The sequence below is a fragment of the Heterocephalus glaber genome, unplaced genomic scaffold (genome assembly GCF_053883595.1).
Source record: "Heterocephalus glaber isolate CG9 unplaced genomic scaffold, H.glaber_assembly_v1.0 deba00001004, whole genome shotgun sequence".
Lineage (NCBI taxonomy): Eukaryota > Metazoa > Chordata > Mammalia > Rodentia > Bathyergidae > Heterocephalus > Heterocephalus glaber.
In genome coordinates this window covers 8,265,858-8,292,038 of record NW_028258179.1, presented here as the reverse complement: position 1 = coordinate 8,292,038, position 26,181 = coordinate 8,265,858, and the positions used below count along the sequence as shown (strand labels likewise).

General features: G+C 46.8%; 1 protein-coding gene across 5 annotated transcripts in view; it reads left to right on the top strand.

Annotated features, from left to right (window-relative positions):
- The window catches only part of Drc11 (dynein regulatory complex subunit 11), a 125,976-nt gene that overhangs the window by 59,155 nt on the left and 40,640 nt on the right, over positions 1–26,181 (top strand). For all 5 annotated transcript variants that reach the window (XM_087209495.1, XM_087209493.1, XM_087209494.1 and 2 more), the window contains exons 9-13: positions 9,588–9,663; positions 14,358–14,464; positions 14,784–14,882; positions 19,102–19,163; positions 21,958–22,040. In XM_087209495.1, the coding sequence (XP_087065621.1) occupies positions 9,588–9,663; positions 14,358–14,464; positions 14,784–14,882; positions 19,102–19,163; positions 21,958–22,040 (427 nt within the window). The remainder of the gene's footprint in view (positions 1–9,587; positions 9,664–14,357; positions 14,465–14,783; positions 14,883–19,101; positions 19,164–21,957; positions 22,041–26,181) is intronic.

The window sequence follows — 26,181 nt, the reverse complement described above, 5'->3', positions numbered from 1 at the left end:
GCTCGTAGGAGAAGTGCAGGCTCCTTCTGTGGGATGTGGAGCTTGGGCTTGAGGTGGGTGTCACACTTAAAGTGGATAATGCTGAGTGGCCAGAAACAGCCCCACAGCTGACCAGAAGTGTGATCTCAGTGACCTCCAGGAGTAGATCCCGAAGATTTGGTCCCTCTGTGACCCTAATCTGAATCATTTCACAATACTGGATCCCAAAATGTCCCTATTCACTGCGATTCTAATTTGCATCAGTTCTCAAGAGCAGGTCCCCACATGCCCAGTCTGGGGGCAGAGACAGCTGTAGAAGCTCAGGTGGCAGCAGCCTTGCTCCTCACAGCCCAACGTGTGGCTCCAGCCAGCGCTCAGACCTCTGGATTTCTCTGTGGACAAAGCCACACAAAGGGGCCTGGCAAGTATGCTTGGGAACTGCAGTGAACTCTTACAAAGAGAGGGAAGAGGACACTGTGTGCTGTGGGAGGACATCAGACGCCGTGAGCAGGGGCAGAAGGTGACAGTGGTGAGGTCTGCATGAACACCAGGTCTGGCTGAGGCGATGAAGGCAGCATCTTGTTGCACCCACACCCGTGGCACCTCTGGACCTGAGTGTTGCTTTTACATTGCTCATCTCCTGACCTGGGAGAAGCAGCAAAGCTCTCCCATTTGCCTCAGTTTCCTGTTTAGCCATGCCCCATTGTTGTTCCCTGCAAGAACAGAAGAAAAGAGACCCCTCCCTGCCCACGTGGGCCACAACCCACACTGCTGGCAGATGTGGCAATGAGCTTCTCCGATGACTCCTAGGAACCACGGCAGTAGACCCCACAGCTGCCCAGAATGGCAGGACCAGCTCCTCACAGCTCGTCAGGAGTCACTCCAGTCTCAGGAAGACCCTGCCCTAGTGAACGCACACCCTGCTGGGGCAGCCTGCATCCAACAATGGGTGTGTGACAGTTCCAGGCCAGCCTGTCCCTGCCACATGGATGACTCTGACAGGAGTGCCCGGCTCCCTGCAGCATTGGCTGATGCTGAGCTTCTCTCTCTCCCCAGGGATGCTTCCCACCCCTCCCACCACCCTAGTCTCTGTCCCAGAGTTTCCAGGGACGCCAGCCCCCGAGCCCGCCCAGTGTCCTCTCTGCATCGAGGAGTCCTATCTGACCTGTTCCTGGAAGAAAAAAGACAGCTAGCCCATACAGTTAATTTTTCAAATCCTTGCCTCACTCTGCAAAATAATTTTGAAGAAACTATAAATAAGGAGAATTGAAAGAATTTCAATTTTATTGTAAGCATCTCTTCCTCTAAATATGCATGAGGGAGTCTTACACTTGCAAATTAAAAATTCACTGTTAGGAGCTTGTTCCATATAAATCTGAAATTATCAACTACACAATCTGGTTATTGTTGGATGAGGGTATTTTATTAATTAGTTATTAAAGAACCACTTAATGATGAACAGTATGGGAGAAAAAGCAAAATTTAAGAACATCAGCATTTATGAAGTGCTTACGAATGAAAAAGAAATCCTTCAGAATTACTTAAAAATTAATTTATTCATGAAAAGTACAGATCTACAAAGTGAAAGCATGATTATTAAAAGAAGTGATAATCGCTAATAAAATTGATATAATGTATTTAAATTATGTTACTGCATGCTCTCTGGAGATCAGACTATCTTTCCAATAGACACTTTAAAATCCTACACCAGAATCAACCTAGCACATCTAGAATCGTTCCTGAGACATTCAGATCCCTGAGTGAGAATTCATATATTGACCTGCAGGAAACACATGCCCACCATGGTTAGAGGGAAAGTAGGGGAAGAGGAAAAGGAACCCACTCACCTTACACACGTACCAACTTCCCCACCTGAGCTGTCTCCCCGTGGCCAGCTCAGACTATTCTCCAGGTAATCTTAATATTCACTACTTATCAATGGCTAGTCTGAAAGCTTGGAAAGACTTCATATTGAAAAGTGATGGGATAATCTCTTCAACTCACCTGTTTGAATAGAAAATAGGCTCCTGGTCCCGAGCTGACTGGAGCCCCACTCCACCTGGCTTGCCGCACCCACCTGCAACCAGGAGACAGTGAGGATCCCCGGGCACACCCACCAGCTGCCAGTGTAGCCACATTGGCACCTGCAACAACACACCTCCCCCTTGCCTCTGGCCTCTTGGCTGTGCAGCTACCTGGTTCCTCAATACAGAGGCACAGGGGGACATAAAGGCCATTGTCCTGAGCTGCAGAACTGAACAACAGATAGAGGGCCTCTCTCAGGCTCCCTGAGGAAAACTGAAGCCCACTGGAAAAGTGAAGAGAATCTCTCCAATAAAGGCACACCAGACTACCATACTTGGTAAGTTAGAGGGATCATCACCTCCCATCAGAAACTGGACTATCTTCAAGGGAAAGGCAGCTGGAACCTGCAATACAACCTTGCAGAGTTAAACCCTGCACAAGGACAGCGACCTCAACTTGGGACTTGCAGCCAGAAATCTGCCTGAATTTCACAGGTCTGCTACTGGCTCGCTAAGACTCATTGACTTATATCTGCACACTGCTACCCCCATTGTCTATTGTGACAGCAGAGACATACCCTGAAGGGGGCCCTTCATTTTTATCTTTTATTTGTTATTTTGAAAATTACCACTATTTCTTTTGCTCTTATTTTTAATTTTTTTCTTCTTTTTCTACTCTTTTCAAATTTTTATTTTTCTCTTTTTTCTTTCTTTTCTCTTTTCTTTCTTTCTCCCACTCCTTCACTCCCTTGCTGTCCCACATTGTTCTTCATCTCCCCTTTGTGTCCCTTTCCTGGCCCTAATTCATATTTCTTCTTTATTCTTCTTTTCTTCTCTTTCCTTCTCTCAACTGTGCCCTCTGGCCTCACTGCTAACCTTCCCTTATCCTTCTACCTATCTATCCCTCCCTCCCCAACTCCTTCTAACTCCCTATCCCAAAGGATAAACTTGCTATATTGAAGAGTTTATTCACTATAAACATTTGTTGGGTTGGTCCTTGATTTTGATTTAATTTATACTGTTAAAGGTGATAGATTAATAACTACCACAAATTGTCATTTTCTGAGAGGTATTTGATGCTGTGGTGTTGCTGATTGTATCACTTGGGCTAAGATGCTGTGATTGATCTAATCAGTTGTCCTTCCTGGTATAATGAAAATAAGATAGCCTCAGAGCCATTAGAGACTCAAAACCTAAAGACCTGCTATACCTGGAAGACATCTCTGAGAAGCAATCATTCCATAAGGGTTCTAAATACATCAACAAAGATACTTACAATAAGCAACTTCAAAGTATCAACCCAGGAACTAAACCAAGGACAGTGCCAAAAACAAAAATGAAAAGACATTTAAGCAAGGCACAAACTCAGGCTTCCACCCCCCAAAAGGCAAATTCTGGGGGAAATGAGGTGGAAAAGTCTGATAATCAACCACCTGGACACCCCGAACTGATAGCACAGGAAGTAACAAAACAGATGAATGAGGCTCTAGAGAAATTCAAAGCAGAAATAATCTCCTAGATAACTACAGAGATGGTGAGCACAGTGAAAGACATGATTAGAGGCTCTAGAACAGAAACAGATAAAAAAAATGGATGAGCTCAGAAATATGCTGGAAGCCATGAATGTGCAGCATAAGAAAGAAATAGAAAGCATGATCAACCAACATAAGAAAGAAATGGAATCCATGAAACATATTCAAGCAGATATTCAGGAGATTAAAAACTCCATCGAAAGTATGCACAACAGATTAACAGAATCTGAAGATACAATATCAATATAGAAGACAGGATTGTGGTTAAGGACCATGAAAACAGAGATTTCTTAGAAATAGTAAGGAATCACGAGAAATCAATCCAGCAGCTGCTAGACAATGCAAAGAAGAATAACATAAGACTGATAGGAGTCCACAAAAAAAAACAGAAGAAAGTACAATTGACATTAAAAAACCATTCACAGAAGTAATAGTAGAAAACATCCCAGACAGAGGTGGAGAAGTGGACATACAGATAAGTGAGGCATATAGAACTCCACCCAGCCACGATCAAAAAAAATCTACACCTAGACATATAATAGTCAAGATCCCAGAAACCCAACAGAAGAACAAAATTCTACAGGCAGTTAGAGAAAAGAAACAAATCACCTACAAAGGAAAGCCCATTAGAATCACAGCAGACTTCTCAACACAAAACCTCAAATCAAGGAGAGCCTGGAGAGAAGTATTTCAAGCCCTAAAAGAAAATAACTTCCAACCTAGACTGTTGCATCCTGCAAAATAATCTTTCAAAATTGATAGGGAAATTAGAAACTTCTACAACAAAGAACACCTGAGGTATTTCATGAACACCAAACCAGCACTCCAAACAATTCTAAGCAATATCCTAGAAAAAGACAATGAAGGTCCCAACTCCATGAGGCCCAACAGGGGGAAGCCACCAGGCAAGGTAAGAAACTAAAGTGAAAGGGGGAAAAAATAAGAAATAAAAGAGCCAACAATAGTAAAACATCATAACAAGGATGAGTCAATACCTATCAATTATAACTATCAATGTTAATGGCCTCAATTCACCAATCAAAAGAAATAGACTGGCAGAATGGATTAAGAAGCAAAATCCAACAATATGCTGTATACAAGAAACACACCTAACTCAAAGAGAAATTTATAGACTGAAAGTAAAACGATGGAAAACAATTCTCCATGTCACAGGAACCCAGAAAAAGGCAGGGGTAGCAATATTATTTGCAGACAAAGTAGATTTCAAACCAAAACTAATTAAGAGAGATAAAGATGGTCACTACATCCTTGTGAAGAGAACAATCCAAGAGGAAGAGATGACAATCATAAATATATATGCCCCAAATACAAATGACCCCAACTATACAAAACAAATATTAATGGACATGAAAAACCAAATAAGCATTAATACAATTGTAGTGGAGGACCTCAATACCCCACTATCACAAATAGACAGATCATCTAGACAAAAAATTAATGAAATTCTAGAACTGAACCAAAGTATTGAACAAATGGACTTAGTAGATGTTTACAGAGCGTTCCACCCCACAAAATCAGAATACACATTCTTTTCGGCTGCACACAGGTCATTCTCCAAAATACACCACATGCTAGCTCATAAGACATGTCTAAGTAAATGTAAAAGAACTGAAGTTACTCCCTGTATATTATCAGACCATAGTACAATAAAATTGGAGATCAATGACATAAGAAACCACAAAACTCCCACAAACACATGAAAATTAAATAACACCCTCCTGAAAAACCAGTGGGTCACAGAGGAAATTAAAGAAGAAATTAGACAGTTTCTACAAGTAAATGTTAATGCCAATACAACATACAGGAATCTAGGGGACACAATGAAAGCAGTTCTAAGCGGGAAATGCATAGCAGTGAATGCTTATATTAGGAAAACAAAGAAAACTCAAATAACCTAATGCAGAACCTCAAGCTCCTACAAAAAGAAGAGCATAACAAACCCAAAGCTTGTACAAGAGAGGAAATTATAAAGATCAGAGCAGAAATCAATGCAATGGAGACTAAGAGAATGATACCAAAAAATCAATGAATCAAAGAGTTTTTCAAACGAATAAATAAAATCAATAAACCTTTAGCCAACCTTATCAAAAAAAAGGAAAGAAAAGGCTCAAATCCATGGAATTAAGAACAAAAAAGGTGAAGTCACAACAGACCCAGCAGAAAACCAGAGGATCTTCAATATCTACTTGGAGAATCTGTACTCTAATAAAATGGAAAGCACAGAAGAAATGGACAGATTCCTAGATACATATGAATTGCCAAAGTTAAATGAAGAAGATATAGAAATTCTAAACACCCCAATTACAATGAGTGAAACTGAAAATGTAATAAAAAATTTACCAACAAAGAAAAGCCCAGGTCCTGATGGCTTCACTGCTGAATTCTACAAGACATTTAAAGAAGAACTATCACCATTATTCTTTAAACTCATCAAGGAAATTGAAAGGGAAGCAAGGCTTCCAAATTCATTCCTGGAAGCAAGTATTACTTTGATTCCAAAACCAGGGAAAGTCCCAACCCAAAAAGAGAGCTACAGGCCAATCTCCCTAACAAACATAGATGCAAAAATCCTCAACAAGTTACTGGCAAATAGAATACAAAGGATCATCAAGAAGATCATACACCCTGACCAAGTCAGATTTATCCCAGGGATGCAAGGATGGTTCGACATTCGTAAATCAATAAACGTAATATACTATATCAACAGAGTCAAGGACAAAAAGCATATGATCATCTCAATAGATGCAGAAAAGGCATTCGACAAAATCAACACCCATTCACGATAAAAACCCTACATAAAATTGGAATAGAAGGTCTTTATCTCAACTTGATTAAGGCTATCTATGAAAAACAGAAATATTGTTTAAAAAGAAAGTGGAAACTTCCCGTGGCCCTTTCTCCTCTCAGTAAAAAGTGTCTCTATCCAGGGATTGTCATTCAGCTGTAAAGGAGAATGAAATCATGTCACTTTCAGGAAGATGGATGGAGGTGGTGACATCGTGTTGAGTGAAATAAGCCAGGGCCAGAAAGACAAGCACCCTGTGTCCCCCCTAATACATGGAATCTTAAAAAGATAACATGAATGTAGAAGGGAGACTCTTATTAGACAAAAGGAACAGAACGAGAGGGAAGAGAGGGGTATAAGCCAGATGGATATATGGAAATATATGCACTGAAACCCAATATTTTGTAAAATTAATAGGCACTAATGTAAACATACTTTTTAAAAAACAGTCTAGTGTCACTAGCACTTACATCATTATTGCCTGGAAATCTGTACCCTATTAAGTCATGGGAATGTCTAGCATTTGCCATTCTAAACTATCAGAATGAGTTGTTTCCAAAACTGGCCCAACAGTGTTTTTCCCCCTTGAGAAGCTGACATGTATTATATAAATGAAGTTGTACAAGCAGAGCTCTGAGGGGAATGTTTACGGACGTGCTGAAGTGCCTGTCACACATGAGTGGGTGCTGGCTCTGCATGGAGCCAGGATGGTGGACCAGATGGGGTCCTGGGGGGACCAGGGTCCCACAGCCCAAGAGTGGTGAAGAAAGGCACACAGACGGGGAAGGACTCCGGGCCTCGCCCCACCTGCTCCCAACCCAGCCATCGCAGTCCCCAAGGCCCCGCTCTCTCCAACATGGCTCCGGGTCTCCCAGACCCACCCGCTCTCCCTGCCTCCTCACTGTCGCTCTGTCTGGGCCATCTCACTCTTCCTCTTCTTCATCCATGCATGGAAGCATCAACCCCACCTGCAGGGCCCCAGTGGCCAGTCTGAGACAATCTAAGTACCCAAAACAAAAATGCCAACAATGATGACAGCACATTGGCTAAAAAGCAGTAAAGTCTGCTGAGTCCGTAGTGAGACCAGAGAGGTGCAAAACAAAGAGGAGGAGGGAGGGAAATGAGAAAGGAGAGGAGAAATACTGTCTCGGAGGAGACTGATAGGGTCAATCTGAATTTCTCTTCTGTCCATGAATTACCTGCCTCCTCCAGGAAGTGACTTTTCTACTGCTGGTGTTTTCCACGCTTTTCCTGCAGGGTTTTCTCACACAACTGGGTCTCATAGCAAGAGCGGGACGGCCGCTGAGCCTGTGTCCTGGAGGCTGGGGAGGCGCTTCACCAGGGAGCTGCCTTAGCCATGGTGTCTTGGGGTGGGTTCCCCCCACCCGACAGGTCTCATAGACCCCATAAGCCCCAGGAGCGCAAATAGCCTGGGCCCTCTGGTTTCACACATCCGCCTTCTTCTCTGGAAACCTCAAGAGGGCAGGGACATCTGGACACTTCCAGCCTGGCAAACCCTTGTTGGAGGAGTCTTGGAGCTCAGAGGCCCTCCGAGAGCAGAGTTTGACAGGGTCTGGGCAGCTGAGCACAGATGGACATTGGGGTACAGGGCAGGCGCAGCCCTGGAGGCCAGCTGGTCACTGACCATGCCATGGGAAGCACTGGATTACAGGGGCCCAGGGAGCCCTGGAGGTGCCTGAGCCTCACTGTGACTTGACCAGAGCTGCTCCTGGTCTGAAGTAGCTGGTAGCCAGTGGCACCACAGCGGATTAGCTCATATAGGAGGCAGCGTTGCCCAAGACAGTGAGTGTGGGCAGCCCTGAACTGGACATGTGGGTGGAGCCCAAGGACTCCTGCCCCCGGTGTCCCTGTGGTGGCCTTTCCAGCTGCCAGGCTGTGTGGTGGACAATCCCAGCCCGGGCTGAGTACCAGCCACCCCAGGGCTGCTGGCACTGCCATGCACCAGCAGATGGTGCCTCGGGAGCCTCTTCTTAGTCCTGAGTGTGTTAGGAAGCTGTCGCCAGCTCAGCAGCGAGCTTCACTCTGGGGAGAATACGAGCACAGGCGTGAGTCGGCAGAGAGGCTGTGAAATGGTGCAGAACAGTGGAGGTGAGGCTGATGCAGGAGGACGCAGGCCTGAGCCCAGCCTGGGCGCCTTAGCCACTGCACAAGACCCTGCCTCAAAACTGTTTTAAACATTTCTAAGAGATGGAGATGTAGCTCAGTACCAAGGCCCTGAGTCCAATTCCCAGTGCTGAAGAAACAAGAATAGGGAGACTTTGTGGGAAAATGATTGACTCTCAAACTGGATGGATCTCAAACGACTACAAGACTCCATTCCAGATACCAAGGCTGAGAATCGGGCCGTGCGTGAGCAATCCTCAGGATGATCGTGTGAGTTTGGTTTTTTTTTTTGGCAGTGCTTCCAGGCACTCAGCCACTGAGCTTACCCCCAGCCCTGTGATAATTTTTGATTGAGATGAATTTCACATAACACAAAATGAGCCATTCTAAAGTGAACAGTTCCGTGGCACTGGTGTGTCCACGCGGTTGCACAAGCATCACCTCCATCTAGACGAAGTCGTCCACATCGCCTGGCGTGGGGGGGGCCCTTTTCCCTGTTCCTCTAGGGAGTCTCACAGCAGGGAGCAGAGAGACACGGAGGGTGGAGATGGAAGGCGTTTGCCTGGGGCTCTGAGCGGAGCTCCCCCTGTGTAGGCACGTGTGGGACGCCATCTGAAAATCCCTGTGCACACCCGTGTGACCGGGCTCACTGCACTGTGGCCCAGAGCTCCACATGGGAGCCCGGCCACCAACACCAGGCTGTGATTCAGAACTGGCTTCTGGGTTCAGTGAGGGGACAGGTGAGCAAGGGGAGGGGACACTGCAGAGCACGGAGAAGCCTGGAATTGGCAAGTGACACAGCAGGATGGAGAGCAGCTCCAAGCAGGGTGACAGGACAGACAGGATTCAGGCTGGGAACTCAGTCTCTTCAGACAAGGAAAGAGCCAGACAAGACAGGACCAAACCTGAGCTGTGGAGGGCACTGAGGGCAGAGAGCAGCATAGGCAGGGCCATCTCAGGGAGCCTGACTGTCACGCCCTGCTGCCCCAGGGAGGACAGGGAGGGACCTTCGTGACACCAGCCACAGTCCCGGCAACTACAGTGTGTGTGTATATTCTGTTGTCTGGCCTTGGCAGATAAACTGTGCCTGTAATTAACAGGAGCATTGTTCTCCTCTGACAGGAAGAAGATGAAGAGTGGAAAATGTCACCAAGTGTTTTCCTTCAGTCACTCCAGGAAGGAAACAGCTTATACAAAGGTCAGTCCAGGAGAGTACTCGGAGTGACCAAGCCATCCCTCTGTCCACCGAGCCTAATGCGCTGGCCCTGATGCCCAAGTATCAGGAGGACTTGGGTTCCTGGTCGAGAGAGGGCATGGGTGCTCACCTCAGAGCTAACTCTGTGTCGCTGACTCCTTTTGGTGGTTTAACATATAATTGGTAAAAGAGCAAGACACACACAGGATGAGAACATATTGGAAATTTCTATCCTGTGTTTTGAATGCCTGAGACTTCAGCTGACCATTTGCTTGCTGAGTGGCAAGGAAGGGAAGTATTTCCTAGACTGTTTACACAACGAAAGTCAATACCATCTGCACAGTAAAATGTCCTAACCCTGTTAGACTAAGACGCACAGCTCTGTCATCAGGTGTTGAGCATGGTCACCATGACCATGACCTGGCCAGAACTACAAGTGTATGAATTCAGACAGTTCCATTATAATTTGCTGGAACTATTCTCCAGTTCCTCTACTTCCACTCCACTCTCAAGACAAATCCCAACACAGAATGATCGGTCCACACGCCCCCGGTCATTCACACTACTATAGAGATTCCTGGAAATTGCAGTGAGGACATGAAAGAGCAGATTCCCAACATCAGCCCATCATGTCCCTCCTTCCCGTTCTGGTCTTTTCTGGACAGCACTGGTACTGTTACTGAACTTAAGTGGACTCAGCTTTTACCCCAATACATCGAGTCTCCATCCTGAGCAATATCAGTACAGTTGTAGATTTGATGTGCTAATTATAAACAAGAAAAATGTCCATGTGGCACCCTAAGCTCTCTTACAGACTACTGGTGGCAGGGAGGACACCACGGGGCAGGAGATGCTGAGCCGAGGCTTAGCCCAGAGGGAACTGTGACATGGGCAGGGTTTGGCATCTGCTGTTCCCGGGGAGGCAGGAGGTCACAGGGGTCAACTGACACTAAGTGTCAGCAAAAGCCTCTTCTCCCATCATCGGATGCCAGGGGCTGTGTCTGAAGTGAATACATCAAGAAGGGCCACAGGAGCCTGTGGTGCACAGGGGAGAAGAGCCAAGCACCAGCTGAGGGAGCTCAGCAAAGCCAGACCAGCATACCGGGTCTGTACTCTTGCTCAGGATGCTAGTCCCTGCAGGCCTGCACCTCCCCAGCCAGCTGCCAGTTGTGTTCATACGGCTGGATTTGGGTGGAGGCCACTGTTCTCTGTGACCTCCTACAGTCCCGAGTGCCCTCCAAGGGCTGGACCTCCTCAGGGCTCCAGAAAGTCAGGATTCAACAGCTCACTGTTCCCTGTCTTCTGAGGTGAGTGCATGGAAGTGAGAACCAATGCCATCCAGCAGGGTGAGAGGGGGGCTTATTTATTATCCTTTTAGCACTCTGGATTTGTTGCACACAATATGCATGCCTTGTTTTGACAAAAAGTAAAAATTTGGGGGAAATTTTTGAGAAAAATCGGACGTTCCCAGTGGGAAGCCAACTCATGCAATCTGCCAACCCTCCAAGGAAGATTCTGGAAACCATCCACCTTTTGTGGAACATCCTGTCCCCAAAGGCTGAGAAAGGAAGCATGAAGCGTGGCTTCCCTGGTGGAGTGCAGAGTGCGGTGACACTGGAGGTGGTATCTGCCAGGTCTTCCTTACCTTACAGGAGCCAGATCTCTTCATTTTAGAGTTCCTTTCTTTCAAATCAAAGGTTTTCGTTTTCAAATAAGACATTAGCATTTTAATCACTCTGATTAACCCCCCAGCCCCTCCCCAGCCACCTCCCCTATGTGTGAACTGGCTGGCCTACTTTTCACATTCTTGGGATAAAAGCTCATTCTGGCTCCAGGAGGGAGCGGGGCACTTGCTGCCCTTTGAGGATCGGGAACAGCTTCCTGCATTTATAAATGCCCATGAAATTCTTAAAGGGATTGAAAAGTGCCCTGTGCGAAAGTGTCATGAGAAAAGCAAAGTTTCCTCAGAGAACTCAATCTGCTGAAACCTCTAGAGGAGAAGCCGGAGAAAAGCTGCTTGTGTTGCTTTATTTTGCAAGGAATCTGCAGCTCCAGCTTGGGAGTGTGCTACTTGGGACTGTTTTTCCATAAATAATCATCTCATGGTTTCCTTCCTGTTAAGGAGTCTGCACTCCTTTTATTACAGAATAAGTTGTTCCCCATTTGAGGGAAAATTTTGCAGTCAAAGAGAAAAGTAGCCCCCTGTACCTAACAGAGCTCTTTGGTTTAAAGTGCCTTTGTGTAACTAAGAGGTAGGCTTTGCTGTAGTCCTGCAAGGGGAGAATCTGTTTGAAAGAGGTATTGTTGGTAAACAACACCTTACGACACACCAAAGCTTTTTCTACTATTTGCAAGGGGAAAGAGTACCATTGTGAACACATAAAAAGAAGTACCTGTTATTCCTGCATTTTAAAGTGATCCACAGTTTAAGCTTACATGGATTTCAGAAAACATGTTCCAAAAAAATGATTACCTTCAAATGAAAGCAGCAGACCTTGGCTGCATTTTTGCTGCTCACAAATCCACAAGCTACGCCACCTTCTGCGGGGTTCTGGGCAAGGAGTACGCTTTGAAATGACGCTGGGGTTGTGTGTTTTTTGCATGAGTGGGATACTGAAGACAGCTTGTGCAGTGTGTGTTTCCTGGACCCAGGTGCTCCCTGCTCGTCCACCCTACCTGTCTGCTGTGAGGGGCTCCCGGTCCTCTGGGTCCTGCTCCCTGCCCCACAGGGTGTGACGCCCTCTGGACTTCAGTGCCTCCTGTGCTCTGGCCCCTGGCTCACGTGGCCACCCTGTCTGGGGAAGGACACATTGGTGAATTGCTTTGATGACAAATTTACCACCTTTGTGATTGCGTTCTTGCTTACTTCTTCTAAGTCCACGGCGACCTTTCTAGGAGAAGTGTGGGTCCTTTCTGCATCATGGTTCTCAGAAGATGCCTCTCCCAACCCTCAGGTCCCCAGAGGCTCCTCTGCCTCTCTGGGTGGCAGAGTCCTTGGTCAACCTTCAACGCCCAAAGCCCCGCCTGCCCAGCTCCCTTGTTTCTGTGGCAGGGGCAGTTGGGGCGCTGACGGCCCAGGAAAGCTAAGTTCCCTGAAGAGACCGAAGAAATGGCCCTAAGATTCTGACACCCATCCCAGCCCTGGCCAGTGGGCACAAAGATCAACCACAGCCACCTGAGTGCCCCCAGGCAGTCAGTCTGGTGCAAGAGCTGAGAGCTCTGAGTAGCTGGTAGTGGGCAACAGCCTTGCTGAGCCTGTCTCCTTGAGAGGAGTGAAAACATCTCCGCCCCCAAGCCACTAGAGTGAGATGGGACTGAAGGAGCTATGTGGTACAATAAAGAAAATACAGTGAATGCTTACATTTTTACTGCAGCAAGACACATTGCCACTGATCTCCCTCACAATCCTCCCCTGGCTTCAGACACACTCATCCCATCACTCTTATCATATTCTGCAGCAGCTCTGAAGTCCTCTTCCCCAAATGTCTTTAGTTGCATTGTCGTGGCTGGCTTGATGTCCTGAATCCATTCAGTGACCTTTCATGGCCATTGTGCTGTGGGGAAGAGCCAGAAGTCAGAGTGCCAGATCGCGTGAATAAAGTGGGTGAAGACACCACAGTGTTTCACAAGATGTCTTTCCACAGGAGGGCACTCGGCTGCAGCATTTACCTATTTTTGATCACACCTCATACAGACACTCAGGAAAGAGGGCTCCAGAGCTGCTGCAGACAGTGGCCAGAATGGTGGGAACGGAGTGCTTGAAGGGAGAGAGAAAACTAGGGTGGGGAGATAATGGCAATGCGCCTTTTACTACGATTTCTAAAAATTTAAACATCGACCGTATTCTGATCACATGACATAGACTCCAGGCAGAGGTCTCACTTCCCAGAGTGCCTAGGAGCCTCTTCTGGCTGGAGACCCTGCGAGTCCCGCACCTCAGACCCCGCTGCCCACGCTTCTGCATGCATTTGTGTCCCCCTCTGACAGACGAGCTCTATTCCAACTTAACTGAAATGATACAAACTTACCCTTATCTCTTCTCAGGTCACGTTTCTCTAGGTCCAACCCTCTAACCACCAGAATAAGACAAAAGAGAAACTTAAAACACATGTGACTTCAAAAACATCCCAACAGAAATTCAAAATCAGAGCTGTTGGGCCGGGGTTGTAGCTCAGCGGCACGGCGCCTGCCCAGCAAGCACGAGGTCCTGAGTTTGATTCCTAGAACCAAAAAAAAAAAAAAAAAAAACCAGCTGTTGAACTGGGGACAGTCCCAGATTTCTGTGTATTTAGTGTTGCCTGTTGTGTGAGTTGCTGACATTCAACAGCTAACAGAATCTCTCACCTCTCAGTGGGTCATATGAATAATAAAAGTAATAAATATAGTATAAAACAGAGACATAATTGTATATAATCCCGCCATTAACATACTGCTTTCCCGTGGTTATAGTTGTATAATAGGATACTGATTGCATCGGACCTTTTTACCTAATGTTTTCACATTGACAGTTTCTTCTTTTTTACAAGGTGTTGTACAGGCATATCTGTGAATCCCCTCACTCTCCAGCTTACTGTACTCAAACTTTTATTCTATGCAACAGGATAAGAAGATTAAACTTATGCTTGTGTCACAGTAACCGCTTTCATGAACCTATATGTTTGATTATTTTCTGTGTTCTTTTTCCTTCTGGAATACAGACATGTGGATGAATAAAGATGAATCTTGGAATTTCCTTCAGGATTATGATCCGGAACTGATCAGACAGGAGATGCGGAAAGAATTAGATTCAGAGATAAGAGTGCAGGTATAGCTACCTTTATCCTGTGGTAGGAATAAGTTGTTACTGTAGTGCACACCTGTAATCCTAGCACTCAGGAGGCTGAAGCAGGAAAATTGTTACAAGTTCAAGGCCAGCCTGAGCTACGTAGTGAGTTCAAGGCGAGCCTGAACTACATAGCGAGACCCTGTCTCAAAATGAAGAAGTTGTTTACACCAGTGATTGTGCTTTTTCACAGTTTCCTACTGATGACCTACCCCAGGATTTAAAATGATTTGCAAATTTCTCCAAGAAAACCCAAGAAAAGAAAAGTCACTTAAAAGTCCTATGTTTTGTACCCACCTAGGTTGATGAGTTGATGAGACAGGAACTAAAAAACTTAAAACTAGCTGTGAACAAAGAAAAGGAACTTCCGGTCAAAGAAGGCAGGAAGAGAGGGAAGAAGGTAAGGCGTGAATGGGGGCGGGGTCCCAGTAACGGAAAGGAGCCCCTGGCCAGGCAGAGTGGGTCCACGAGGGCCACCTGCAAGCCCGCCTGGCTGTCCTCAGGACGCCTCACAGGAAAGCATGGCTTCCCTTGCGCCTTTGTTGGTCCACCACTCGGCCTGCAGGGCTGTGGGCTTGTAGTGGGATGAGCCCCACTCCCCTCAGCTGGCCGCCCCCGCCCCACACAGCTGTAGGTTCTGTCACCCAAGCCCCACGGGGCAGCTGGAGCACGTGCCCCGAATGTCCCTTGTCTCTCCTGTGGGTCGCTCTGCAGGGGAGGCCAACAGCAGTGAGCAGGTTTGAGTGGGGTCGCAGCAAAAGGAGCCAGCTGAATCAAGTTCTGTGGGTCCCAGCCCATGTCACAGCAGTGTGGGGGTCAGCCAGCTGCATCCGGTGTTCAGATCCCTTTCTTCAGTCTCCCATTCCACCTTCATCCCAGGGACAGCACTGTCATCAGGGCTGGGATGCTCAGAGGAGAAAGCCCAGCCCCTCTCCCTGCTGGCACTGGCTTGTGTTTGGGCTTCCTGTGCTTCTGCAGGGCTTCGTCCAGGTCCCACAACCAGGACATTCCTCCTAGGACCCACATGTCACCTCTTACAGTTCTTCACATGTTCAGCTGCACCCGTGACTGGTTTTGCCAGCTCAGGGCCACATAGCCTTAGGTGACCATCCTCATCCATCGTGTACAGATTTTAGGGTTGAATTCTGAAGTCAACTGAGCTCCCAGAGGCCCTGTTCTGACATGTGTCACTGATGTCCCTCTCCCGATGTTCTGACCCTTTTCCAGGGCATCTGTTGATGCCACCATGGGCTCCATACATGGATCTTTTTCTCCAAAAAAGCTATGTCTTAGTGACCGAGCATGAAAACTGGGCTGCACAAAATGGGAAATGAAAACAGGAAGTAGCTGTGCCCCTCTGGCTGAAAACCAGCTTTTCTTCCCCCACAAACCCAGCGTGAGCCTTGCCCGGGTCAGAGCAGGCTTCCTCGCCCTCATGCAGTCACTCTCTGCCAGAGTGGGCACCAGGGCACTCTGAGGAATCGCTGCTAAAGGCATCACTGAGAGTTTGTGCACCCAGGTCTCCATCCCATCCCCTGAGGGTGAACCTGCAAGACATGATGGGAGTGGGGTGGAACCGCACAGGCTAAAACTCACTGACTACACCAAGTCCCCTCTGGAGAAAGACCACTAGTCACAGGGGAACAAATGCAGGAGAGAGGGAGCAAAGGGAGTCCAAGGGACAGAATTTGGCAGCACCATCCAAAGAAGAGGACTAGACCAGAGCTTACCCCCGACCCAGAGAGGTCTTTCCCAAACACTGATCTGATCTTCCCACTCCCCATGCCAGCTCTGCCCTGAACCCCAGTCCCCTGAGAATCAAGACTACAGTCTTCAGCTGGGCCTGCAGGGATCATTCCCAACTGACTGCTGCCCTCTCCTGCAACTCATCCACTGACCTGCCTCACTGTCTCTCAGAGGCACTGTGGCCCCGCCTACCCCAGGACCTTTGCCCATGCAGTTCTCTCCCTACTCTACTCTCCTGTCTCCAAACTCAGGCCTAGTTAACTCTCATTCATCTCACTGGACTCAGCCCAGGCCTCCTTCCCCAGCGGGGCCTTCTGGGACCTCCAGAGTGGGTCTCATTTCTCTGCATAAACATGGGCTATGCCTTCCTTGTATTTTATCACAAGGTGAATTCTACAAAACATATAAAGAAAAATTAACACAATCTTTCTCAGCTTCTTCCAAAACAGAAAAAGAGAGTCCAGCAGCACTCTGAAAATAGTCAGATAAAAATACTACTGTAAAAGAAAACTATTTACCAATATCCCTAATGAATATGGTTGCAAATATCCTCAACAAAAGGTTGCCAAACTGAATTTGACAGAACAAAAAAAGTTATATGTCATGATCTGGAATGCAAGGATGGTTCAACATATGCCAATCATATTGCTATGATGGATTGTGCTGATATTCTATGCCATTTCAATAGATGCTGAAAAGTATTTGACAAAATTCACCATTATTTCACAATAAAAATTCAACAAATTAGGCATAGAAGAAATTTATCTCAACATAGCCACAGTAATCAAGACTATGCTATTGGTTTAGGGAGGGAGGAAAAAAGAAATGAAATATGACAGAGAACTTAGATATAAGCCTGCACAAATACGCCTGATTGATTTTTAGTAAAGATGCAAAAGCAATTTCAGGAAAGGAGATACCTTTTTGAATACATGAGGTTGGTGTAATTGAACAACCACAAGAAAAATAAAGGGACATTGACCAAAGTCTCACACAGTATGCAAAAATTAATTCAAAATAGGCCACAGATTTAAATATACAATGTAAAACTATAAATTTCTTCATAAAAATATATTTAAAATGTTTGCAACCTAAGGCTCAACAAGGAGCTCTTAGAATTAATACTAGAGACATAATTTATAAAAGAAAATATTGGACTTCATCAAAATTACAAACTTTTGCCCTGTGAAAGACCTGCTGAGAAATAAAAAACAGGCTACAGACTGGGAGGAAGTACTGGCAAACTTCATATCTGACAAAGAGCTAGTATCCAGAACATATCCGTCATCAAAACTTTTAAATGCTGGTGAGATTGTGGGCAAAGGAAACCTCTACATTGTTGGTGGGAATGTAAATTAGTACAATCACTATGGAATCAGTATGAAGAGTCCTCAAAAAACTGAAATTAGAAATTCCACTTACTCACCTGTACCTCTCTTGGTGTGTTCCCCCAGAGTTAAAGTCGTACTCCAGTGATATGTGATACCAGTGTTCACAGCAGTTCTAATCTCTAGAAATAGCTTAGATGCTCATCGATGGATAGATGAATAAAGAAAATGTAGTATGTATTCACAGTGGAATTTTATTTAGTCATAAAGAAGGATAAATCTGACTCAATTGTAGAAAAATGGATAAATCTATAAATAATGTTAAATGAAATAAGTCAGACACAAAAGGTTAAATATTGCATGGTTTCCCTCATATGAGAAACCCAATTATAAATAAAAGTAAAATAAAGGATGCAAGAGGCTGGATCCCTCACATGGTATTGGTGGGAATGCAACATGGTGTAGCCACACTGCTAAACAGGTTTTTATTAAAAAGAATAAACATCCAAATATCATAGGACCGAGCCATTGAACCCATGGGCATTTCCTGATCCCTACAGTGATTTCTTCACGTTTATGTTGCCCTGGCTTCTATTCTGCATGTAAGATCAACTTTCTCAGACCAGAATCAGGGCCAAGCAGCCACCCTTGACCCTGGGATAGAAGAGGATGTAGATAAAGTAGATTAGAAACCAGGCTGTGAAAATTGAATGCGGCAGAATTTTAACCTCTTCCTGTGGGTCCCAGGGAGCTATTGATGGATATTTTAATAGAATTATAAAAGATGGCAGTTGGGACACACCCCTCTGGCTCTCACAAGTGCCCTTTGAGAACTGGAGGGGCACAGTTGCCTAGCCCCGAGGCTGCCTGATTCCGGGCCAGGTGCTAACAGAGAGAAGTAGCTGGGCACTGCCATAGTCCTTTTGTGCTGCTGTAGCAAAATATCTTAGACAGCGTAGTTTATAAAGAACAGAAAGTTGCTGCTCACGGTCCAGAGCTGGGAAGCCCCAGAGCAAGGGCTGAGCGGTTCCGTGTCTGGGGAGGGATCCCTCTGCTTCAAGGATGGTCCCCTTTCCCGCTGTCTTTCAGTGGAGGAAGGCTGAGCAAGGTTTTCCTGTCCTCTTTGGAAGCACACGAATCCCATTCATGCCGTCAAAGCCCTTGTGACCTCACCACCCCCAAACCCCACCTCTGCACGCCGTCACCTCGGGGTCAGGCGTGAACATGTGAATTGTGGAGCTCACAGTTCATGGCCATGGCAGTGTCAGAGCCGAGCACAGCTCAGTTCTCCGCTTGTGCCAGAGCCCAGGAGAGGGGGCAGAATGCCCAGGGCCTGTAGGGAATCTGGCCCAGGCGGGTTCCCCCACGGAGACTCCCTCTGTCTCCAAGAGCTACGGCTGTAAAAGCACCGCAGCCCAAGTTCGGGTGACCCGGTTCACGCTCCCACCCCACCCCCACAGACAGTCTGCTCAGCTCGCTTTAGGGGTGGTTCGTTCGCTTGTTTTTACTAAATTGTTATTTTTTTCCATTTTCTTTCCGCTGAAGAAAGGGAAGAAAGCCAAGAAAGGGAAAAGGGGGAAGAAGGATAAGGACCTGACGGTTGACAGGTGAGGGCCTTGCTGTCTCTGTTGGGGGGGGGGGGCGGAGGGCCAGGAAGTCGATGGGAAACCGGGAGCAGGGAACGAGCGCCGAGCGATGCCTGGGATCGGCGTCGGCGTCAGGAGATGCCCGGCGAGAACCCAGGCCCAGGACACCTCGGTGCCCGTCGCCTCTGAGTTCCTGGAACTTCGTAAGTTTTGGAATTCAGCTGGGGATTTAGCTCACTGGTTCCGCCACCTGCCTCGCAAGTGCAAGGACCCAAGTTCGATCCCCGGTACCAAAAAAAAAAAAAGTTTTGGAATTTATGCCAGAGTGGGAGGGGGCAGTGTTCTTTGAAAGTTGCTTAGGAAATAACACCCAGGTGGGATTTTTGAGGCTGAGGTCCTGAGCCCGTCCCCTGTTGAGGGAGCAGGTGCCCGCCTTGAGGAGAGTCCCCTGAAGGACTGTCCCTCCTTGAGTTTCCTCAGCCGCAGTCTGAATCTGTGACTTTCAGGGCTCATCTTTCGTGCTGTGATACTGAAAATAAATTGCAGCCGGGCCTATTGGCACATGCTTTTTTGTAATCCCAGCACTCTGGGAGGCTGAGGCAGGAGGATTGTAAGTTGTAGCCCAGCCTGGACACTTTACTGACTTAGTGAGACCCTGTCTTGAAATTTTTAAAAAGAGAAGGAGGGAGCTGGGCATGTAACTCAGTGCAAGAGTTCCGGGTTCAGTCCCCACTATTGCCAAAAATAAATAATATTCTCCGGGGTAGGGGCGGGTCCCATTTGTGCACCTCAGGGAGCCCCTGGGCAGCCTTGAGGACTTGCGTGGGGGCGAGGCTCCTAGCTGAGGTTGCCCTGTCTAGGGACAGGTTCAGGTTGGGACCCAGGGTCTCAATCCTCGGGACAAGCATCTATCCGCATGCCAACCCGATGGCTTCAGGGCAGCTCCTGGGGACATGGAGATCACAGTTCCGTCCCTGGAGGAGGGTCTCGCCCCTCACACACGGTGAGGTGTCCTGGAGCAGGTGTTTAAGCCCACTTTGTTCCTTTGTTCTCTCATGCCTCTCGAAAAAGAGTGAAGTGAGGGCAAAGCAAAGCTGACACCGCATCTCCGGCCCCAGAGTTAAATGATTCACTTGGACTCTCTTGCACTGAAAGTATTGCTTTGCTGCATCAAACGCTGCTGAACAGCATAAACCACAGGCATGACTCAGCGTTAACGAAGGCAGAGCATGACTGTGCTCTGGTGTGAGCTTCCTTCTATGGCAGCGATCACAGATGACGCACGCGGGCAGCCCTCTTATGCCTCCACATAGGGCCGTGCTTTGGGCTCATTTTTGTGTCCAGAAACCCCTGGCACCTCATTCCTGGAAGACTTTGCATTTCAATGTTAAAGACCCTGTATCTCCCCACTCGGGCTAGCTCAGCCGTGGCACTGTTAGACAACTTCTGTTTCTCTCACCAAACTAACCCTTAACCCAGAGTTTCTACCCTAGTTGAAAGCAATTTTAGAGTTGAAGACGCTTTATTCCATAACAAAAGTTTATTTCACTGGAAAAAAAAGCCAAGTAGAGGTTTGTGGTAGGGGCTTCCTAATATATTTTGTTCAGATAACTTTAGGGAATGGTCTTCAATTTTATGTTACTTCCTGCCCATGTTCTCTGTATTAAATAATGATTCAAGTTAAAACACTGTAGGTGGTGTTTCCTTGCTCGTGATCAGGTACTGTTGTCCCACGTTGCACTACGATTAAGCCTTAAAAATAAAGACAAAATATCTCCAAGGACCACACTGTATGATATTTGAGCTTTCTTCATCCAAATTCCCACAGGCCACACTCCAGTCTGTCCCACTGGGGATTTCATCCTTAAGTGGGATACTCCGTACTATTTCCAGTCAGTATAAATTACCAGCATGCCGGCTAGATGCTCAAGCCCCTCCTGGAAAAGTGGCTCTGACTTCTGTAAACACTGCGAAAAAGTCATCGCCCTCCCAAAACATCACACACAGCTTTAGACGTTTTATCTTCCACATAAGAATTATCTCAAATGTAAGCTTTTGTTCCTTGTAGATATTTCTTTTAAACCTTTCTACCATTATATTAAAAGGAAACATAAATTTCACAAAGGATTAATGATCTACTATGGCCAGCACATGCTAACTGAATATACAATTGTAGACCCACTGCATTACCATTATTGGGTAATTTCTAATTCATATTTGTACCAGTGTGAAGAGTTATAGAGTTACAGCTACTCTCAAACACCCAGAGATATAATTCTCATTAATAGGAAACATCCAATATGTACATGGGTCAGTGGAAATATGTTTTTTTAAAGCCTAATTTCTCCTCAAGTTGTAGAAACACTTCAAAAATCCATTTGTTTGTGTCTTAGTCACTTTTCTTATTGCTGGGACAAAATATCCAGCACCCATAAATTAAAGGAGGGATTTATTTTGGCTCACGGTGTGTAGAAGTTTCAGTCTATAGTCCACTGGCTCGAAGGCAGGGCAGCTTGGCAGAGAGGGGCCGCTCACAGTGTGGTAGACAGGAAGCAGAGAGAGGCAAGCGGGGAGCGGGGAGGGAGACGGACCCTTCAGGGCCACGGCCCCAGTGACCGCCTCCTCTCTGAGTATCTCAGCCCCGTGATCCAGCCACCTCCCCAAAGCCCTCCTAGGAGAACATGAGGCTTTGGAGGACTGGCAGGCCTGCACCATGCTAATTTGCATACACACTTTGAAATGGGTGTGGTCTTTGCATAGGCGACGGTTGCAGATCTCGTGTGTGACGGAGTTCGATGCTCTGTTTCATCCCCAGGACCATCGAATCTCTGTACAAGGAGCTGGTGGAGGAAGGGCTGCTGATCCAGCCCCTGAAGGTCAACATGTCCGATTACATTGGTAAGGTACACCAAGGACAGTGTGTGTGTGTGTGTGTCACATGGCGCTCTGGGTCCTGAGCCCCAACAGCTGGAAATATGTTTCATTTGTGTCTTGGTCAAAACCACGGCCTGGCCCCGTGGTGTCTGCTGGTGAATGTTGGTGAGCTCGAAATAACTTGGTTCACTCGAGTATGCTGCTGTGAACTAATAGGTTCTCTTCACAGTGATGGTCCAGTTCTCTCCTCTTATGTGGGAGAAGCAGGTTTTTTACCTGCTAGCAATCTCCTTGATGCGTTCGGCTTGTTGTTGTTTTGTTTTGTTTTATTTCTTGCGCTATTGGACATTGAATGCAGGGCCTTCACCCACACTGAGCTACATCCCTAGCCCTTTATAGTTTTTTAGTTTTCACACAGGATCTTGCTAAGTTGCCCAGGCTGGGCTCAAACATGAGATCCTCCTGTTTTAGCTTCCCAGAAAGCTGGGATTATAGGCGTGCACCCCCATGCCAACTCATGGTGCATTCTTTCCGGCCTAATCTAACTGGAGGAAATGAAGAATTATTTGCCGCAACTCCACAATACATAACGCTTAAGGGAGCAATTCCTTCTAAGAGGACCTTTCAGTGGGGACGGAAGTAGCAGGAGGACAGAGAGAATGGTTGTTATCACTGTCTTCACAAATGTATTTCTGTTGACTTAAAATGAAAACAATACGACAACCTGGAAGCACACTTAAAGCATAAAATGTCTCCAAACTCTACCATCCTAATGTAGATATTTTGCCCAATCTCATGAAGAAAATATCTCCTACAAGAAGATGGTCGCGCTCAGAAAATCTAACATTAATACAAACACGGTCACCTAATCCACAGCTGATATTCAGTTTCACCAGTGTCCCTCAAGACAGCCAGCCTTCCTCAGTCAAGATTCCCAGCAAGGACATACCATGTGCTTGTGTCTCTTTCTTCTCCCTTAACCCTTTGCGTCTAGAACCATTTCCCGGCCTTTCCCCACCCCTCACCGCATTGCCACCATGGAGGAATCCGAGCTGATTTACAGACTGGCCCCGCGGAGTTTGCTTGATGGTTTCCCCACTATCTGATTCGGAGTAGATGTTTTGAAGGCGCCATTGTGAGAAGGTCCCCTTCTCAGTGCTCCCCTCCGTGACAGAACTTTGTCATGTCAGTGGAAAGTGGGCCACGCGGCCTGGGGCTGTCCCCAGATTCCTCCCCTGGCAAGGTTGGCCTTTCCCTTTACAATCGGTGAATCACCCACAAAGAGCCACTGGGGTCTCCGAGGCTCTGCCCCAGCCGCCTTCACACAAACGTTTTTGTGCGCGCTGATACCGTGAGCCCACACCTGCGATCGCTAGGGTAGTGGGGAAATGCAGCTTCTCTCCCCAGCTCTTCCATGTGGGAGAGAGAGCGTCTTCTCCTGTAAGGAAGCTCAGGACCTTTTGAGAAGCTGTGCTGGCACCAAGCTAGACATATGGATTCTCTTTTGAGTTGATGCATTCTATGTTGTCCCTGTGGTGATTCACGGCAGTGTTCCCGCTGGCCCTGCTTGAGTCTGAGAGACCAGCACCTTCGGCCAGGGGTAATTACTGTGATCCCTTCGAGGAGGCCCACGTTTCCAGCGCAGGGGCTTGGAGGAGCCTCTACAGCTCCCCCTAGTAGAGTCCTGCCAGGCTGTATCTGGGGTTCCTGAATATTTAGGTGTTTCTTATCTACTTCTGCAGTGCTGGGGATGGAACCCTTGTGCATAGTGGGCAGCATGCTGCCCCTAAACTATGCCCCCCCAGCCGTATTCTGTGTTTCTTACTCATGCGCTGGGGAATTTTCTCTTGTAGTCTCTTGATTCTGTTCTGTTAATTCTGTTAATGGCTTTAAATGACCGTTTTTAACAGAGCTGTCTGTTGCTTGTGGTTTTATTCTCCAAACAGAAGGGTCTCGTGCTTAGTACAGGGCCTGTGCTGTGATGGACTCTCAACAACTCCATGTGAACTAGTTTCTGGACCCCTTATTAGTGTCTTACCCCTCCCACACTTTTCCCGTCACCTCTCATTTTGCAGGTAGCAGCATCAGAACCAGGTCAAAAGGGAGAGATCAGCCACCTACAATGACTCTAAATGAAAATGAACTAATCTAACAAAACTAGTGAAATTCCTCAATGAGCATGGTGGTACAGGCCTGTAATCGCAGCACTCTGGGAGGCTGAAGCAGGCGGATTGCAAGTTCAAGCCCAGCCCGGAAACCTCAGTGACTTACTGAGACCCTGTCCTAAAATCAAAAATAAAACACTGGGAATATACCTCAGTGCTGAGGCCCTGAGTTCAATCCCAAGAACCACCCCCAAGAAATCAAATTTCCCCAAAGGCTGGCACACTTTGACCATTTCTTCCAGTTAAGATCCTTGGCTCCAAAGGCGGCAGTGTATCTTCCCAGACAGCCACACAGAGGATAGCACAGCCAGACAGCAAAACCCAAACCTCACCCTGAGCGCCAAAACTCAATGGCTCGGTTCACTCTTGAGCCCCAGAGTTCCAGCCCAGAGCCTCTCATGAGCAACACACATTCACAGGACAGGGGCATGACGGCCCAGGAGAGCTGGAGCCCAATCAGGAGAGGATTCGCCCAGGTCCACAGCAGGGGAGCGTCGAGAGCAACAGGCAGCATGGGGCCCAGCAGCCTGCAGCGCGCAGACTCTGAGAGCGGACTCGAAATTGTCCAAGACAACATAAAGATGAAACAGGGAAAGGCCATCGAAGAAGTTGGGGGAGGAGAACAGAGTCAGGACATCTGGAAAAACAAGCTGCCATGTTTTTAACATATATGGAAGCAGCAGAAGAGGCAGCTCTGTGCAGCCAGAAAGGGCCACCCGCGTTGCACCTCCTTCTGCAGGCATAGAATGTTCACTCTCAGGAGCTCAGGCAATGGAAGAGCCCAAGGCCAAAGCCCACATAAAATCAGCATAAGAAAAAAATAATGAGAATTTCACACCTCAAAATGTCAACCTCATGAAGCAGATTTTTAAGAAAATTATAGACGACCTGTAAGAACAGCACAAGTTAGAATTAGAAAAACTCAGAAGTGAGATGACAGAGCTTAAGAAATATTACAAATAAAGGGAAATATTTTTAAAACTAAATCATAATGACTAAAGACCACAAACTATACTTTTAAAAGAAATAATAGATGAAAAGTCATTTTAAAGTAAAACTAGAAATAAAACAATAAAAGATTTGAAATATATGTGAAGTATGGAAGACAAAGAGCCAATTACATTATACAAGACCCTGAAGAAAAAAACCAAGGCAGGGCCAGGGATTTAGCTCAGTGGCACCACACCTGCCTTCAAAGTGCAAGGTCCTGAGTTCGATCCCTGGTACCACAAAAAAAAAGAAAAGAAAATCAAGGCAAAGGAACAGAACAAACACGAGAGCCAAGCCACATGAGTGTTTCTGTAAAGACATTAAATCCACATAAAGCAAGGTATGTACCCAAGAGTGTTGATGCAGGTTTACAACACCGAGACAGGTTCTAGTACAAGTGTCTTTGGGCATCTGTACAGAAAGATCATGAGACTTATAGAGGAAGGAAAATCAGGTTATCACCAGATTTTTCAACAGCCGCACTTCATATTGGAGCTAAAGAGAGTGGCACCTGTTGAGTATTCAAGGAAAATAAGTAGGACCCAAGCATCTTTGCACCCAGCCAAATTTATTTTCAGCAGTACAGAACACAAACTTATAGTGTGCAAGGTCTCTGAATATTTTCCATGCGCCCAACCTACTGAGTAGCGAGGCCTCGGCACAAGGCTGCTGCTGAGCATCAGTGCATGGCCTCAAATAAACCCGAGAGGGACCAGGGCAGTCGGGAGAGCGCAAGGCCAGGCGGGATGGCTATGTGCTCAGACAGCGGCTAGAGAGCAACCACAGGACATGAGATGTAGACCCGGCTCCCACAGAGAGCTTCCCCACTTCCAGGTAGCATAACTGCTGGTGGTTTTGTTCCTGTGTGATTGGGTACACATGTGCATGTCATGTCACATGGGATAAAGCGCATGAGAAATCATGGTAGTCTACTGTCCCTGTGTCCTTGAAGACTAAGATCCTCTGCAGGGAAGAAAGGGGGCCTACATGCACTATAGAAAGAAAGGGTT